At 40.3% G+C, this 17495-nt stretch overlaps 1 protein-coding gene across 3 annotated transcripts in view; it reads left to right on the forward strand.

The window, feature by feature from the left end:
• Positions 1-2295: 2295 nt before the first annotated feature.
• Positions 2296-17495, forward strand: part of LOC148422867 (A disintegrin and metalloproteinase with thrombospondin motifs 20) — a 95729-nt gene continuing 80529 nt past the window's right edge. For all 3 annotated transcript variants that reach the window (XM_088416792.1, XM_088416793.1, XM_088416794.1), the window contains exons 1-3: positions 2296-2433; positions 2512-2849; positions 11346-11508. In XM_088416792.1, the coding sequence (XP_088272918.1) occupies positions 2352-2433; positions 2512-2849; positions 11346-11508 (583 nt within the window). In that variant the 5' untranslated portion in view covers positions 2296-2351. The remainder of the gene's footprint in view (positions 2434-2511; positions 2850-11345; positions 11509-17495) is intronic.

Consider the following 17495-nt stretch of genomic DNA (forward strand, 5'->3'; position numbering starts at 1 on the left):
TTTTCCTAAAGAAGAATATCATCTATAAACATTGTATAAATAAGCGTTAAACTCTATGCTTTGAACATTAACAACCCAAAAAAGCAATACGTCAACTTTCCACAGATGTTTACTTCTTTTTACAGCGTTTATACAGCTTACAGGTTAGTCTAAAACTGAAAAAAATATCCAAGTGCATTAAAGTACCTGAAATTTACAGATAAAAGATGCCAATCCGTATTTTATTGCAATTACACATCACATTGCAAAAACAAAGCCTTTTCCCTGGGGTCATCCATTCATTCGTCCATTAAGCCCCCCCCGCCCCCCATCGGAAAATTGTATGTTGTATAAGCAAACCTAAACTGTATCCTATTTGACAGTAAACAAAAGAAAAAGCCAACTCAACTTGCAACATTTGTTAACTATTTTTTTACAGTGTTTATGCAGGTTACGGTTCAGTCTAAAACTGAAAAAAATAACTTTGTATCAAAGTATACACTATGTATCAAATTTCAAATGATGTGCCTAAAATGACAAAACAAAAGAAAAATCCCAATGCTTGTTTTATTTCGACTACACGCAGCAAAAACGGGGAGGCCCACCTCAAAATTAGCTCGTCATACATCGAATTACCCGAAAATATCTGTGAATATTTGGTAGATTGAAAAATACATCATCATGCAGTATTTTGACCATTTTTGAGGCAATTTCTTCCACATCATTCCGGCAGTATTTTAGCCAAGGGATGGTACACTTTTGGTAGTGCGGTTCTTAAGCGGTGATGTCATGTTGAACTCTGACATGTTTTCTCCATCTGGTGAAATTTCAGCTCCCCGGTGTCTTCTTTCAATGATGTGAAGAATTGAACAAATTACCGCATAAGGGTTAAACTTTCTCATCTGAATTTTGGTGTGTCGGGATTTAAAGACGTAAAGCGACACATTCCTTGTTGTTTGGGGGGGGGGGGGGGGGGGGCGAGATAGCATCCACGGTCGGTTACTCGTGCCGGGAAGCGTTGCATCCCCTCCAAAAAAAAAAAAATATATAAACGGCGGGTCGGGCAGTCACGAGGGCTTTTCAAAAGGACGGCGGAAACAAAAGTGCTTTTCATACGTCCATCAACTTTGCAAAGGCTTGAAATGATTAACGAGGAGCCGGGTGGCCGGCGGCGGCCGAGCGGCTCCGCTTCCTCCGGCCGGCGACGCTGAAGCCGCCGTGGCTTCACGCCACCTTCCGCTCTTCTTTAGTCGGGCCTCCGCTTGGCTCCGCGATTGGAACTGGCACGGGAGCAAAAACTCAACTGCTTGTCGGCTGCCTGAAAAATAAATAAGAATAAGATTGGATTTTTTGTTCCAAGATGTCGCCATTTGCATCACAAAATGTCATTTAGGAATGCGCGGTTTGTCTTTAAGCCCTTTATTTGGTCCAGCATATGAAATCAATTCCTTTTGTGAAATCTTTGTCAGATTATTACAAGTATCAACATGCTTGTTTAGGATACATGCGCTCCAATTCTGCTTTAAAACATCAAATCTACATGTTTTTTTTGTCTTTAAAAACAGTGAGACAAATCGGAATAAAGTTATAGTCAAACGAATCCCACAAAAAAGTATAAATGCTTCACTTTTATTATTATTTTTCAGGAAACAACTACATGCTTTGATTTGTTTTTTGTTTTTTCAACACGGTCCGACTTAAAAAGAGGAACGATCCAGTAGAAATCAAATCCGCGATAGTCAAGCCGCAAAGACCGAACCGCGACGTGTCGAGGGATCACCGCACACGACGACGACCAGCGTTTATCGCGCCGCGCGTCGTCGGATACGCATGCGTGCGCATTCCCAGGCAGTATTTTTCTCTCTCTCTTTTCTCTCTCTTTCTCGCCATTGGCTGCGTGCGGCCGGAGGGGGCGCGGCCTCCAGGCTTTAGCGGCGAGAGCGCGTGTATGTCGGTGTGTGCGCGCCTCGGTGCTTGCACAGGGCGGTCGAGGAGGGGATGGCGGAGGGAAAGCGCTCCCTCCTTGCAGCGCGCGCTCTCTAGTTTGCACCGGGCGGCTAGAGGGGTGGAGGGGGGCGGGTGGGGGGGGCGGGAGACAAGCGGGATGCGCGTGTCATAAATAAATAGTCCGGGCCTGCTACTTTTTTGGGGGAGGGAGGAGGGGAGAGGGGGGGGGCGCATTGCGATGAGGCGCGCGCGCGTCGCGGGCCTTGCGACGCAGCCGAGAGCCTCCTCCGTCGAACCGGCGACCTGCAGCCGCTGACGAACCGGCCCGGTCCGGGGGGGACGAGGTGGGGTGGGGGGTGGGTGGGGGGGAGGAGGAGGAGGAGGAGGAGAGCTCGAGCGAGGGGACCGCAACCGCCGTGGGAACCATGCAGTGTGCAATCTGGCTGCTGGGACTCGCGTGTCATCTGTCAGCGCTCGCCGCGCAGTACCGGTTGCATCCCAAACAAGGTACGCACGAGTTCGGCCGCGCTCGGGAAACTTCGGCTCGCTCCGATCCGGCTCACTCTTCCGAATCGCGAATTGCAGAAGTGTTCGTCAAGCGGCTGCCGGCGTACGAGATCACCAGCCCGCTGCGGGTCAATGACTTCGGGGAGTCCTTCCCGCGCACGTTGCACTACCGGCGCACGCGCAGGAGTTTGAAGGACGAGCCGTCCGGCGAGCGGGTCCACTACCGGATCGACGCCTTCGGACAGCGGTTCCGGCTCAACCTGAGCGCGCACTCGGACTTCATCGCGCCCGCCTACGCCGTCGCGCACTTGGGGGCGGACGCGGAGGGGGGCGCCGACATGCGCCACTGCTTCTTCCGAGGACACGTCGACTCCCGGGAGGAGCAGCCGGCGGTCTTCAGTCTCTGCACCGGCCTGGTGAGTACCCCCCACTGCACCACCGCTCACGCAGCAAACACTGCAGGTTGTTGAAGATCGAGGGGGGAAAAAAAAGGGACTTGCGCTTCAAAAGTTTGGAAACACGTTCGAACGAGAGCGCACAGGTGTGCGCTGAGTCATCGCGCGTCTTGAAAAAAAAGCAAGCTATGCAAATCTGTGCGCTGAAAAACAGCTGGGTTAGAGGTAACCCAATATTTGTGCCAAAACGATCCCTGAAATTGCCATTTTGCAAAAAACTAGCTCAAAAACTCAGATTTTGCATGAAACCATCACCCAAAAGGGCTCAAATTAACCCAAAACAGTTGGGTTAAATACAACCCAATTTCGGCAAAACAATCCCTCAAATATTGCCATTTTCGCACATGACAAACCCAAAAATTGGGTTATTTTGCATGAAACAACCCCACAAAAGGGCTCAAATGAACCCAAATATCGGCTTGCAAAACCGATGCTAAACAACCCCTCAAAAGGGTAATTTTGCAGAGGGCAAGCTGTAAAGCTGTTTTATTTTGAATTAAATAACCCCACAAAAAGGATTCAAATCAACCCAAATAGAGTTTTCTTTATATTTTAGAACTGAAAAGCAATTGGGTTAAAAATAACCCAATATTTGACCCAGCATGTGTGCATAAGAACTCCTCAAAATGGGTCCTTTTGAACCAGACTAACTCAAAAATTTGCTTATTTTCCATGAAAAAAAACCCTGCGAAAAGGACTCAAATGAACCCAAATATTGGGTTGTTTGACCCGTTTTTCTGGGGTGCGTTGCACAAAATATTCCCCCAACAATGAGTTATTTTGTACCGGACAAGCTCAAACAATTGGCTTATTTTGCACAAAACAACCCCACAAAAAGGGCTCAAATCAACCCAATTATTGGGTTGTTTGTCTTTTTGACCCATGATTGTTTTGCACAAAACACTCCCCAATAATTGCCTGTGTCATACAGGACAAGCAAAAAATAAAATAACTTTAATATGAAACATTCCACATTTCCCCCCCAAACGTCACTGTCACGCCATTTTGTCTCATGTTCCAATCAATTCGCTTTTATTTTGAAAATACAAACATACTGTTATTTTCACGGCTTTAAAAGCATTCTACATCGCAGAAACCCTGTTAAATTCTCAGGTACTCTCTCAAGTTCCTTCACGTACCCCAGGGGTACCCCTACCCCCATTTCAGATCCTTTTTGCTAATAATTCCGCCACCCTGAACAGGAACCAACCTGCCAAGTGTTGTGGCTTCCATTTGGAATCCACGTGAAGATTGTGCCGAAATTTGCTTACCTCATTCATCATATAATATGCTAGCACATTTCCCCCCCAAATATCACTGTCACGCCATTTTGTCTCATGTTCCAATCAATTCGCTTTTATTTTGAAAATACAAACATACTGTTATTTTCACGGCTTTAAAAGCATTCTACATTGCAGAAACCCTGTTCAAATCTCAGGTACTCTCTCAATTTCCTTCACGTACCCCAGGGGTACCCCTACCACCCCATATAAGAGCGCCTTTGGAAAATCTGATGACTTCATGGGTCGCATAAGGCCCGCAGGCACGGAACTTTTTTTTGACCTCGGCCACTCCCGCCGGATTGTGGGAGGAGGGGCCGTTTGGCGGGACCCCCGCCATGCAGACAGGAATACCCCGAGCAGAATCCCTATCAGTGACATAATCCTTATTTTAGATGGACACACCTTGTACTGTACGGGGATAGTGTTTACGGGGGATATAAAAAGTGTGCACGCCCACCCCTGTTCGGATGCCGGGTTCGAGTGACGTTTAAAAAAAACGAGATCTGGATACATCATTTCAAAAGTTTCTATTCTTATTTAATTTGACTTTTAACTTGTAGAACACAATTAGAAACAAATAATAGCTAATAAAATGTGGTTGCATAAGTGTTCACACCTTATACTGTAGACGTTGCTGTGCCCAAAATTAGCCAATCACATTCAAACTATTTTTTTTTTCAGTTTTAGACTAACGTATAACCTGTATTAACGCTGTAAAAAGTGGTTGAAAATTGATTTGTATTGCTTTTATCTTTTGTTGATGTTAAAAGGATACAATTGACTTATATTTTTTAGAGCTATACATTTTTTTTTCATCATGATCGGCGTCGTTACCACTCATTTAAAAGGCCCAGGAATAATCCCAAATAAAGTTCAGCTGTTCTAGTAGACTTTTTCTGACAGTAGTCGAAGAAACCTGAAGGATATGTGTTTTTAGAACTTTTTAGTAATTCCTTCTATCTTGACTAAGGCCCCAGTTCTATCAACAAACAAACAAACAAAAACAATGCCCTAAACCAGGGTTAGCAAATATGCGGCCCAAGGGACGGTTCTGGCCCGCAAATGGCCGTATTTTATTAATTTTACGTTTTTTTTTAAATTACCGTATTTTCCGCACTATAAGGCGCACCGGATTATAAAGCGCACCCTCAATTAATGACATATTTTGAAACTTTTTCGATCACAATATAGTCATACTCAAAGTACCGTATTTTCCGCACTATAAGGCACACCGGATTATAAGGCGCACCCTCAACAAACGACATATTTTTAAAAATTTTTCCATGTATAAGGCGCACTGGATTATAAGGTGCACCCTCAATTAATGACATATTTTGAAATTTTTTCAATCACAATATAGTAATACTCAAAGTACTGTATTTTCCGCACTATAAGGCGCACCCTCAATTAATGACGTTTCAAAACTTTTTCAATCACAATATATTAATAAAGTGCCGTATTTTCCGCACTATAAAGTGCACCGTGCATCAATTAATGACATATTTGAAAACTTTTTCAATCACAATATAGTAATAAAGTACCATATTTTCCGCACTATTAGGCGCACCGGATTATAAGGCGCACCCTCAATTAATGACATCTTTTAAAACCTTTTTCCATACACAAGGCGCACCGGAATATAAGGCGCACCCTCAATTAACGACATATTTTAAAACTTTTTCAATCACAATAGAGTAATACTCTAATACTAATATTTTTACTAATACTAAAAACAATAATAACTCAAATAACAACTCTAAACTCTCAATAATAACTTAATGTCAATATGAGCAACCTTCTTCAACTGCAAACACACAAAAGAAACAGGTAATTCTTATTTTATCAGTTCATTCCCCATCTACCAATCCCAATCTCAATATTGATCCATATATAAGGCGCACCTGATTATAAGGCGCACCATCAGCTTTTTAAAACAATTCAGGCTTTTAGGTGCGCCTTATAGTGCGGAAAATACGGTATGTGCACTTAATATTCGCCATCCTATTTCCAAATCCACACAAGCAGCGTCCCGGATCGCATGGCATGGCACCGTCCTCCCGATGGACGAGGGGACGTAAGACCGTCAGAAAAGAGCGTCTCCATCAAGCGTTGGCTTTGTTGGCAAAGCAATTTAAGACCTGGCCTTTTCTAAATCGATCCGGCCAATCTTCCTTTAATTGCCCCTCTGCCCGACTTTGATGAATGAGCGGCTTATCCAAACATGTTTGCATCCTTTTTCAAGCAATCTCTGTCGCTTATCCGCATCATCACTCATCCAGAATGACGGCACAATGGAGACGGCACCGGAGGCCCGTCGGCTTATAAACGCGTCCCTATCTGATCGCTGGAGCTTAATGGCCGGCCCGCATTTTTGTCAGGATGAGGTCATTAAGGAATAATTAAGCCCGAAAACAAAGGAGTCCTTCTGAGAGGTGGAAAAGAAGCAGGTTCCCCTTTTGTCCCCCGGAGTTACTCCAAGCTGACAAACGGTGCGCCCGAGGAGCGTTTGGCCTTTACCGAATGAGTCGCGACGCCAAGGACGAGCGCCGAAACTCCCGGCTCGTTGGACCGTGGGAAACGCCGCTGAACGCCCGGAATAAAAGAAGCGCGTGACCGGTCGGGCCCGATTGTGCCAGATTGTGAGGATTTCTTCCAAAAAGAGGCTTGAAGTTGTTTATTGCCACGATGGGTTTACAGTCAAACTAAACAAGAGAGTTTGGACGACAAATTTTGTATTTAAAAAGTCACATCACTTTGAATGTTCGCTTGATGTCCATAAGCAAAGGCGACGCGTGGTAAAGTCATCACTTTTATTAAGTGAAATGTATTTGAACATAAACGGTGCAGTAGCACTTATAGACAGGTAATATGACAACATTGACGGACATATATTTTTTTTATCTTCCGTGAAAAACGATTAATTTCGCGGAAGACCGTCGATGCGCAAAACGTGAGGCTGAAATGGATCATTTGATTTTATTCCAGAGAGGAAGCAGACAAAAGTCTTTTAGTTTACAAACATGGTTAAAAAATGAATTATATTATGAATATTAAGAGAAAGTGACTACATATTGAATAGTTAAAAAAAAAAATTCATCATTCATTTGAAGGCCCCTAATATATATATATATATATATATATATATATATATATATATATATATATATATATATATATAGGTGTTTTAAAAAGGCATTGTGGCAAAAAAATAATAATAAATAATGAAGGATAAAAAGAATACAATAAAAAATATTAAAAATAATAATGCATAATTAAAATAAATAATGAAGGATAAAAAGAATACAATAATAAATTTTAAAAATAATAATGTATAATTAAAATAAATAATGAAGGATAAAAAGAATACAATAATAAATATTAAAAATAATAATGTATAATTAAAATAAATAATTACAGTAAATTAAAAATAATAATGTATTTTCCTGAAATCCATTATTGAGATAGACTTGGATTTGTCCCTTCGTGCAAAAAAACAAATGTAATAAGAACATCCCTAATATCTATATATCGATTTTGTTCCATGGCACGTCCGTGACCCAACTTCAAATGGAACCCCCCCGCCCCCCGACAGGCAAACCCGCTCACCCCTCTTTGCTCGGCGCTAAAGGATTTTTCAGCACCCACGGCTGAACAGCAACCTTTGTGTCTGGCCCATTTTTTTTTTTTTTTTTTGGCTTGAAAACGTGGAAAGTCTATTCCACAGCCACCACCTGCCCTACATCCAAGCGGTTTCCCCTTTACGCCATCCTCCCATCAAAGTTAACTGGCCGCAGACAGTGATTTACGGGGTAAAGGTAAACATCTACTCCCGTGTATAAATCATTGATGCGGATTTAATTCGTCCCGTGGTTTGCTGGTCACTTGCATTTAACAGGCCAAGTGTGTTAGAACAGTTGTTCTCCAATGGGGGTACTTGGAGAAACTTAAGGGGTACTTGAGATTTTAAATCAAACATGGAAAAATCCTTTAAAGATCATTTTTGAATCGTTACAGGAAAAGATAAGGTCAGAAAAGAAAGTTTATGTCCAGTAGGGTATTCAATTTCATAATTTTCAAAAGCCAGACTAGAATAGTTGGAGTCAACTTGACACGTGCCACCTCTCGTTACCTGTCAAGTTCATGATTTATTTTTGCAAATTCATCTCTTCTATTATCCCAAAAATGTAACATTTTTCTATGGGTAAATATGTATTTATAATTATTTCTTTTTGAAAACCGTTTTTTGGGGGGACAAATGTTTAGTACGAATTAAATTAATTATTTATTTTTGTGTTGAATGTTTTTCAGTGTACAAATATTTATTCATATTTATTTTTTAAGACATGTCTAACATTCTATATTGATTATTTTTTGTGGAAATATTTATTAATAATTTTTTTTGACAACATATTTTTTCTATGATCCAGTTAACAAGTAACAATTAAGTTAATTATTTATTTTTGTGATGAGATCTCTAATATAATCCCAAAACAGGACACTTTATGTTGAATATTTTTCAGTGCAAAAATATTTATTCATACTTATTTATTTTTGAGAACATGTCTGACACTTTATCCAATCCAATCCACTTTATTTATATAATTTTAAACAAACGCAAGGTTTCTTAAGTGCTGTGCGGGAAAAATAAAACACAATAAATAGGTAACGCAATAAAAACACAATAAAACAGTAAAATCAAGTAAATTAAATAAAATAAGATCACGTTAGGTTCATTATGTTTTTGTGGACCAATATAAGTGACGTTTGAAAGGGTCTAAAGCTTAATAAATCAGACACTGATTGCATGTTTTATTTTATCTTTTTATTATTTTATATAATATAGATTATATATTATTAAAAAAAAAAAAATATATATATATATATATATATATATATATATATACATACATAATTTCTATATTATTACATATTATTAAAATGTTATTATATATATATATATATATATATATATATATATATATATATATATATATATATATATATATATATATATACATATATATAATTTCTATATTATTATATATTAATAAAATACTATTTTTAAACAGTATATTATTTTTTAAAATATATTAAAAAATATGTTATTTTTAATATTTATTTTTTATTTATATATATATATATATATATATATATATATATATATATATATATAATTTTTTTGTATTATTATTATTATTATTCTTTTTTTTTTATTCTTTTGTGGTGTTGACAACCAGTTAGTTTCCATCCAGCTTCACGTTTACACAAGATGAGTGCCCGACATACGCAGCACTCCAGGCACGCTTTCGAGGATCTCCGTCGCAATCCCTGACACCCCCTCCCCCGCTAATCCTCCGCAATTCGAAAAACAAACCGTCACCTTTTCCATATCCGAATCCTACCCGCCGCCCGCCTCTCCGTCAAGTGTCACTCTGCGAGAATAACGCGGCTAAGGAAACATTCCGCCGTGCGATATATCCTGTTTAAGCGTGCGCATGATCTGAGCACGCAAAGGGAATTGCGCCCCGTGGCTGAGTGAGCTAAGGAGCTTTGCCAGGGCCTGAGCTGCCAAATCAATATTAGCATTCCTCCGTTAGTGTAAGATGATGACGCAACAGCGGGCGGGAACCGGACGTCATGGGTCAGAACCGCACCGGATAACAAAGGTCTCGTCCCGCTGTGCTGTATGTTATGTCTTGTATCAGCTTTTGGACAAGATATCCATCCGCCAGGCAGCGTGTCAATCACAAACAAAAGCGATGCCTTCGGGGGTATCTGCGAGGCCGTAAACCGCAGCTGTTGAAAGTGGGAACGCGTGGCGGAATGCGGAAGGCGTTTGCGTCATTTTTAGTCATTGAAAATGATGGAAAAATCTGAGCGCATCTGTTAAAAAAAAAAAAGAAACGGTCAAAAAGAAGTCAAGCTAACCACGAACAAGCTAACTACCTGAATATAAGACGCACTTTTTTTTCTCCTCAAAATGAAGGCCGAAAAATTGGGTGCATCATATAAACCAGGGGTGCCAAACGAATTTTTATCGTGGGCCACATTGTAGTTCTAGTTTCTGTCAGAGGGCCGGAATACATCTAAAAATAGTCGAAAAAAAGTCAGTCATTGCTTAAATTTTAACGTACCCCTGAATTTCTGTAAAATCCTGAAAATTTAGGACTTAAAAATAGAAAAACGTGTCTAATAAAAGCAAGTTTTGCTTATTTACATCCTTACCTAGTTTTGAAATCAGAGGCTGGTAAACTGTTCAAAAAAATAGATCTGGAACATAATTTTTTTTTTTTTTTTTTAAGACAAGCTGCAAGTTTAGCTAGAAACTTGAAATCAAATTAGCATTTGGCGGGCCACATAAAATGATGTGGCGGGCCGGTCCTGGCCCCCGGGCCTTGAGTTTGACACCAGTGATATAAACGAAAACAAGATTTTTTTTTCGACACCATTTGAGAAAGATTGATCTGTCAGCCACATGAGCTGTGTTTTGACGCACAGATGTGAATTTTTATATCGGTAGTATCGTACTTACTTACGATAATTACCGTAACGGTCCGAGCTAGTGTGCGGACGTCAGTTGACTGTTAGCAGAAACTGTTGCTAACAGAAGCTCGTGTTAGCTGAGGTTGTTACAGCATTATTTTCAAACAAAGAAGTGAGCAGACTGAACCAATGTCCGAGTCCACCGATGGGAACAACAAGGAGAGTACGCGAAAATAAACGACTCGATAGAAACTCAGAAAACTCGGAAAAATTCCGGCGGATTTTCCGAGACTCATCCGACGTCGTCCCAGCTGCACTTAAGATATTTGGTGAAGAACAGATGCGGAGCTGCTGGCTCCGCCCCTCACACAAAGACCAGCCCATCCTGCAGTAAATGAAAGTCCCACCAGGAGGAGCCGGAACAGATTATCACAATCGGCGCTAGCAGTGTCGGGCAGCGCTAGGGGTTAGCAGCGTTAGCGCCTAGCAGCACTCAACTGGCACATATCGGCTGGCGAGAAATGGCTGACTAATTTTCAACGACACTTATAGATGTAAATAATCAACGGACACAGTTGCCGTTCCTACTGATCACTTTTTGACGAGCTAGTCAGACTCAAACGTGCGTTTTTTGATTCCTTTTTATACTTTTGTACACCTCTCATACCTGTCTTTTCTCATTCCGTGCCAGATCGGCACTTTCACAACACCAGATGGCCAATACTTCCTGGAACCCCTCTTGAACGCAGAGGGCGAGGAGGAGTACGACGACGAGCACCACAAACCACATCTGGTGTATCGGCGCGAGAGCAGACGCAACATCTCCGCTGGCGGCGAGCCTTGTTCGGCCTCAGGTAACAGACGGCAGACTTGCCCCGAACCGCCGTCTGGCAGACTTACCGCAGCCTGAACTCACCCTGAAATGTAAATGATACCCAATCATAATTTCACTCTAATTAAGAGGTTTTCCCCCCCTGAGACCGAATGACTAAGTAGTAAAAAGGGCAGTCGATGTTCCTGCCAAAGTTCTTTATCTCAGCTCAGTCGCAGAACTTTCGAAACATATTGACTCTTGATGAGCGGTTTTGAAGATTTAATCGTCCTGAATGTTTTTTATGGTAATTGTGGAGGCTTTTGGGAGAAGAGCTTACTCCAGGCCTTTGATTTAGAAGGACAATTTGGTCTGGAACGTTCCCCATCTTTCCGCCATGTTCGTCTAACTGCTTTGAGAGTGGCCTTGTAGCGCGGAATTCTGTCTGTATTCTTCTTTTCTTCTTCTTGTCTTTTTCTCTTATATTGTAACTTACATTATATGGAAAGGTGAAGCCCTCACGCCGAATAAATTTAATGATTTTAGACAAATATCATCCCATTTGATTTAGAAATGGATCTCAGAACCGCAGGAGTGATTTCTACTGGCTGAAGGACATATTGTCAAAAGTGATCAGTAGGAACAGGAACTGACTCACTTGAACCGTTTACATCTAATAAACTGCTTTTGAAAAAAAATCCGACGACTCGCACCAGTCTTACCGTCGAGTACTGCTAGCTGCTAGCGTCCAGCGCTGTTGTTGTTGTGGCGTTGATTTCAGCGACGAGTCAAACGTTAGAGTAGCGTGTCAAGGCCGTAATTTACTCCCAACATAAACGTTTACCAAGGCATTGATGCCTCTCGAAAAGTAATCCAACCGTTTCGTCATCCTATTAGAAGCTGATTTGTGCTGCTAACCACAAATGCTGCTAGCATCTACTACTGCTTGCACTGCACTGCTAGCTGCTAACATCGCAGCTTCCGTTAACCGCTTGCAACCAGTCCGTATAAGTAAGCATTTTTTAAGCATTTTTAGGCAAATACCGTAATTAGCGGCTGAATTTGATTTCAGCACTGCGTTGGGTTTTCGAGTTGTCTCGCTAGCCAATATGGTGCTCTTGAGAGCCGCTAAGAGCTAATGCTGCTATTATCTAATACTGCTAACGCTGCTAACTGCTAGCAACACGTTTTGTATGATACAGAGACAGTTTAATTGAGTATTTTCAAGCATTTTTTAAGCAAATGCCGTAAATAGCAACTGAAATTGAAATCACTTTTTTACTTTGACTTTTACTTTTTACTTTTACTTTTTTACTTTTACTTTTTACTTTTACTTCAAAATAAAAGCGTTCCGAGAGATTGATCTCCGTATGTTATTTCGGAAGTTTATTTCGAAGTTGGTGGCATGTTGCTGTCGTGCAGAGCATGACACTTGTTGCCGTTGTTAGCTTGACTTCTTCCTGACAATTTACACTGAATAAACATGTACCCAAGGCAGAAAAAAGGCTTCGTCTACTCAAATTACTCGAGGACTCCTTTCACCCCTGGATGACACTTTTAAAATAAGTACTACGCACAGAAAGAAAACCATTGTGACAGATGGTGCAAATTGTTGTCAGATGTTTGCGTAATTAAACGTCCAAATTCTAGCTAGTGTGACCTCTTTTCGGGTGGTGAAGAGCCCTAGAAGGGAGGGTGACCGAGTGGAGTCCGGTTGCCGTTGTCATCCTGGCGAGGAGCTTAGTGGGCGGCCTTTGTGGGAGGGATGCAAATAAATCTTGTGTGTGCAAGCAGCTTCGTGGGCTTGTCGTCTGGAGCTGGGCCATTGTCGCACGGCGGTGGCTATTGTGTGCCTTGACAATTTAAAGAACTTGCACTGACCTTCTTCATATGCTTTGGCTTTTCAGCCACTCCGTCTGTGTGTGGTAAACGGAGACGAGAAATTTGGAGGTTCTCTGTTAGATCCTTGATTGTGTTTGAGGGTGAGTACGGACGGTGTTAGGGGTTGGCGCGTCTTACTGTCAAGGGTCTTGGGTTATATTGGGTTATCTTAGGTTTTTATATATGCATATATATATATATATATATATATATATATATATATATATATATATATATATATATATATATATATATATATATATATATATATATATATTAGGGGCCTTCAAATGAATGACGATTCTAAATTCTCAAGAACGGTAAAATTCATTTTCAAGTTTTGACTTGGTACAATTGTAGCTCATGTAGTTTGTTTTTCAGTAAGAATATGTTAAAGCTTTTATTGTTATAAAAATGGAAGAAACAACAAATCTTTAGCAACATGAAATTCACGTGTTCCAATTTGTACCTGATGTTTGTTGCTTTTAAAGTAGAATTGTTTACAATTCGGGACTACCGATGAAAATTAGCTTAACTTTGCTAACTCGGACACATATATTTTGTATTATTTGATTAAGGTTCTTTTTTCAGATAAAGTGGACCCCCACCATACGAAACGAATCCGTTTCGGAGTTGGGATCGAAAGGCGAAATCGACATATGGTGGGCAATAGAATAATGCGTATAGTATAAAACCCTAGGTAAAACCAGCACAGAATAATACGTACGCATATATATTGTAAATATGTAAGTAAATACCTATCTTTAATGCTGGGGGGAGATATAAGCACGGTACAATTTTTTAAACTTCGCAATTCTATTCAAATGAATTCAAAAGCGATTTCAGGCTCCTTTTTATTCGCTGCACGCAACTGAAGTAACAGCAAATCAGAAGCTGGCCCTTAAATCAAATTTTGGAACACAAAACAAACAAAAACACCTAGCAACAAGCCTTTTTGGAAAACTCACAAGTTGGAGCACTCAAGGCACGTCCTATTTTTCGAAATTGGCATCTCGTGCTCCTCCCACCCGCGGTCCCTTTTGAAGGTTTCTTATTTTCCCCAGATTGAGTTTTTGGAGTTTTTCCTTCCTCTTCCGGACGCTTTGTTCAGGGGATGCCGTTGTGTATAATTCTGATTCAGGGCTATACAAATAAACTTGACTTGACTCAGGGATTCATTGTATACGCCGTATGCTTTAAGTACTTTAAAACTCAAATCGAATTAAATGGAATTCTCGGAAAGAACTTTTGGGGAGGATGCATACGTGACACCTGCGGATTTTCATGTATAGGCAGCGGCCAGACAAAAAGCGTCGGGATTAAAGAGCCGATGGAACCGGGCTCAAACTGTACCGAGAAGAGTCCCGAGATACGACTCTTGTCGCTTATCAGATAGAGCCCCCTCTCCAGATGTGGCGATTAAAATAAGCTCTTTGAAGGCCACACGGAGCCGAAGCCAACGGGCCCCTTCCATCTTTTTAAGCAACGGCCTGCGTTACACGCCACCGACTCCACGCCGTGTCGAGTGACTTATACATCTTAAGCAGCGCCTGTTTCTCGTTCTGGTTCTGGTTTTTTACTGTTTCTTTACTATGAAGAGTAAAATTTCAGCGTCCAGAAGTAAGAAAAAAAAAGACTCTTGCTAAGATAACAATGTCGTATATTTGTTTTGGCCATGTCTTACTTTTTCATTCTAAAATCGTAAAACTGACAAGCAGTTTTTTTGTTACCCATTCATGTAAGAATTTAATAAGTAATATGATATCCAAACATGGCGACTAAACTAATTGTCCAGCGCTAGAAGCAGCCACCTGCTAAGATGCTAAGCTAACAATTGTTTGTTTTCTTTGGTCATTTTTAGAATTTTATGTCTTGAAAGATCATAATTGACCTGCAGGATTTGATCTTTTAAGAATATCAAAGGTCGCGCACCGTAATTGCCTGTTTGGACACAAGGAAAAACTATTTTATGAGTGCACTTTTGGAGGGTTCTTTTCCATTTGCCTACGTGTTCACACATGAAGTTAATTTTTTCTTAAATCTCTTCTTGTTTTCCCAAAATGTTGAAAAATTACGTGGACAACAATTTTATATATATATATATATATAGTCACTTTAATTTGATGGGTTTTTTTGTTATGATATAAAAAAAAATACTCGTGTGTTTTAAAAATTGTGTTCTTTATTGAAACATTTCTAAGATACTCACTTAAAATTAATATATGCTGCATGGCTCATTATATGTAATAATTTAGCATCCATATTGAAGATTTGGCTAAGCTAGCATGAACTGTTCAGATGTTAGAAACTACCACATGCTAGCATGCTAAGCTAACAATTGTGTGTTTGCTTTTGGCCCTTTTTAGACCATATCTATGTTTTTTGTGTATTTTCAGGCAGAAAGAATACTTGCCAAAGTTATTGATAACTTCTATGGGCTAAAACAAATCACAACAATCTTAAGAAAACACTTTTTTGGATCGTATTTCTCATGCTTATCTGTTCACATATCTTATTTTTTGTTACAATACAACAAAAACTAAAAGTGTGTTGAAAATGTATGCTATGGGCCCGACGATATGTGATAATTTAGCATCCATGGCGAAGATTTGGCTAAGCTACCGCTAACCGCCCAGAGCTACAGTAAGCAACAACATGCTAGCATGCTAAGCCAACAATTGTTTGTTTGCTTTGGCCATTTTTAGACTTTTTTTTTTTTTTTTTTTCCGGCAAGGTCACAAGTCACCAGCATTGTTTTACCTCAAGCACGAAGACAAAAGAATTTTCTGCAGACCTTGAGACTCGGAAATACCACGAGAACAGCATGTTGCAATTCCCCTTACTCGAAGCTAAGTTAACCATCCAAATAGTGTTTATTGTTTTACATGACTTCTTTCCCACTCGTTTGCCTAAAAACGTTCTAGAAGAATGTAATCCCATAACCCCCAGATTTATATCATCTCATAAATGATTGGCGGGATATTCCTCTCCCACTATCTTGTCTTTTTTTTTTTTGGAAAAGCAATAGAAGCTATCATAGTGGGGGGTCAGTCCGCCTCTCTCGAGAGTAAAGAGGACCCCCGTACTAAATTATAATTAGTAGCCGCTGTGTGAAAGTTGAATGGTCCGACGGGCTTAGGACTTTGAAGTGGTTTTCAAGAGGGGTTTAACTATTTGAAATATGGATAACAATGGTCTGCCTTCCCACTGCCGTTGCCCATGTACGCACAACATCTTTCTTTTTAATGTCCTCTAGAGTGAAACGTCTTTTTCAATCAGACAAAGATAAAACGGGCTGCCTTTTATCAAGCACAACAACATGTTTATCAGCGTAGATACATGTGGGGAGCAGGGAGGAGGGATACGCGTTTTTTTTTTTTTTTCCCAGATATGATGACAAGACAAGGGCACTTGCTTTCTTTACGTAGTTTCAAAAGTCGCTGGACATCTTTGGGAAGAAAAACATAAGTGTTGAAAACAGAGGAAGTCAATGTTTCCGACGCGTGCTAAAATGTATGCGCTAACCATCGGGGAGTTGTCAGAGATAAGGGCTTTTAAAAGCGTTAGCTTGATTGTTATTACAGCAATTGAGAGGTCGTTTACTTATCTTAGCACGCTTTTCTGCACTGTTGAGTGCTCGGGTATTTTGAACGCTTCCTCTGTACCAACTTGCCGGGGAAGCGAGACGAAAGGTATTTAGGTAGCCTCGTTTTCTAATCCAAACAGCTTGGCTTTGAAGCAATACGGTTAGCGACTGTTTTTGTTAGCATTCTGCTTTGTTTGTGTTATTATGTTTCTGATTTGTAGTTTTACGTATGATTTCAAGTTGTCCATAAACTGTGAAAATACTTTTAAATTGCGATGCAATGTTATGATTAAATCCATAGCCATCACAATGGAAATACTATGCTAGCATATGCTAATGTAACCACAATATTGCGCTACACTTTTCTCCCGTAGTAGCAAATGTGCAACACTACCGACAATTGTCGTTATTGCTAAATGTGTTTTGAGAATTTTTACGTACTGTATGACATACTGAATTGGTGGAGCCATGCTAACTGTCAAGCTACCGCTAACCGTCAATCTACCGCTAAACATCAAGCTACCGTGACTTTAATCTCATAATCCTGCTTTGAAAGTGAAAAA

This window comes from Hippichthys cyanospilos, chromosome 6, assembly GCF_059441005.1.
Source record: "Hippichthys cyanospilos isolate Australia breed blue-spotted pipefish chromosome 6, RoL_Hcya_1.0, whole genome shotgun sequence".
Classification (NCBI taxonomy): Eukaryota; Metazoa; Chordata; class Actinopteri; order Syngnathiformes; family Syngnathidae; genus Hippichthys; species Hippichthys cyanospilos.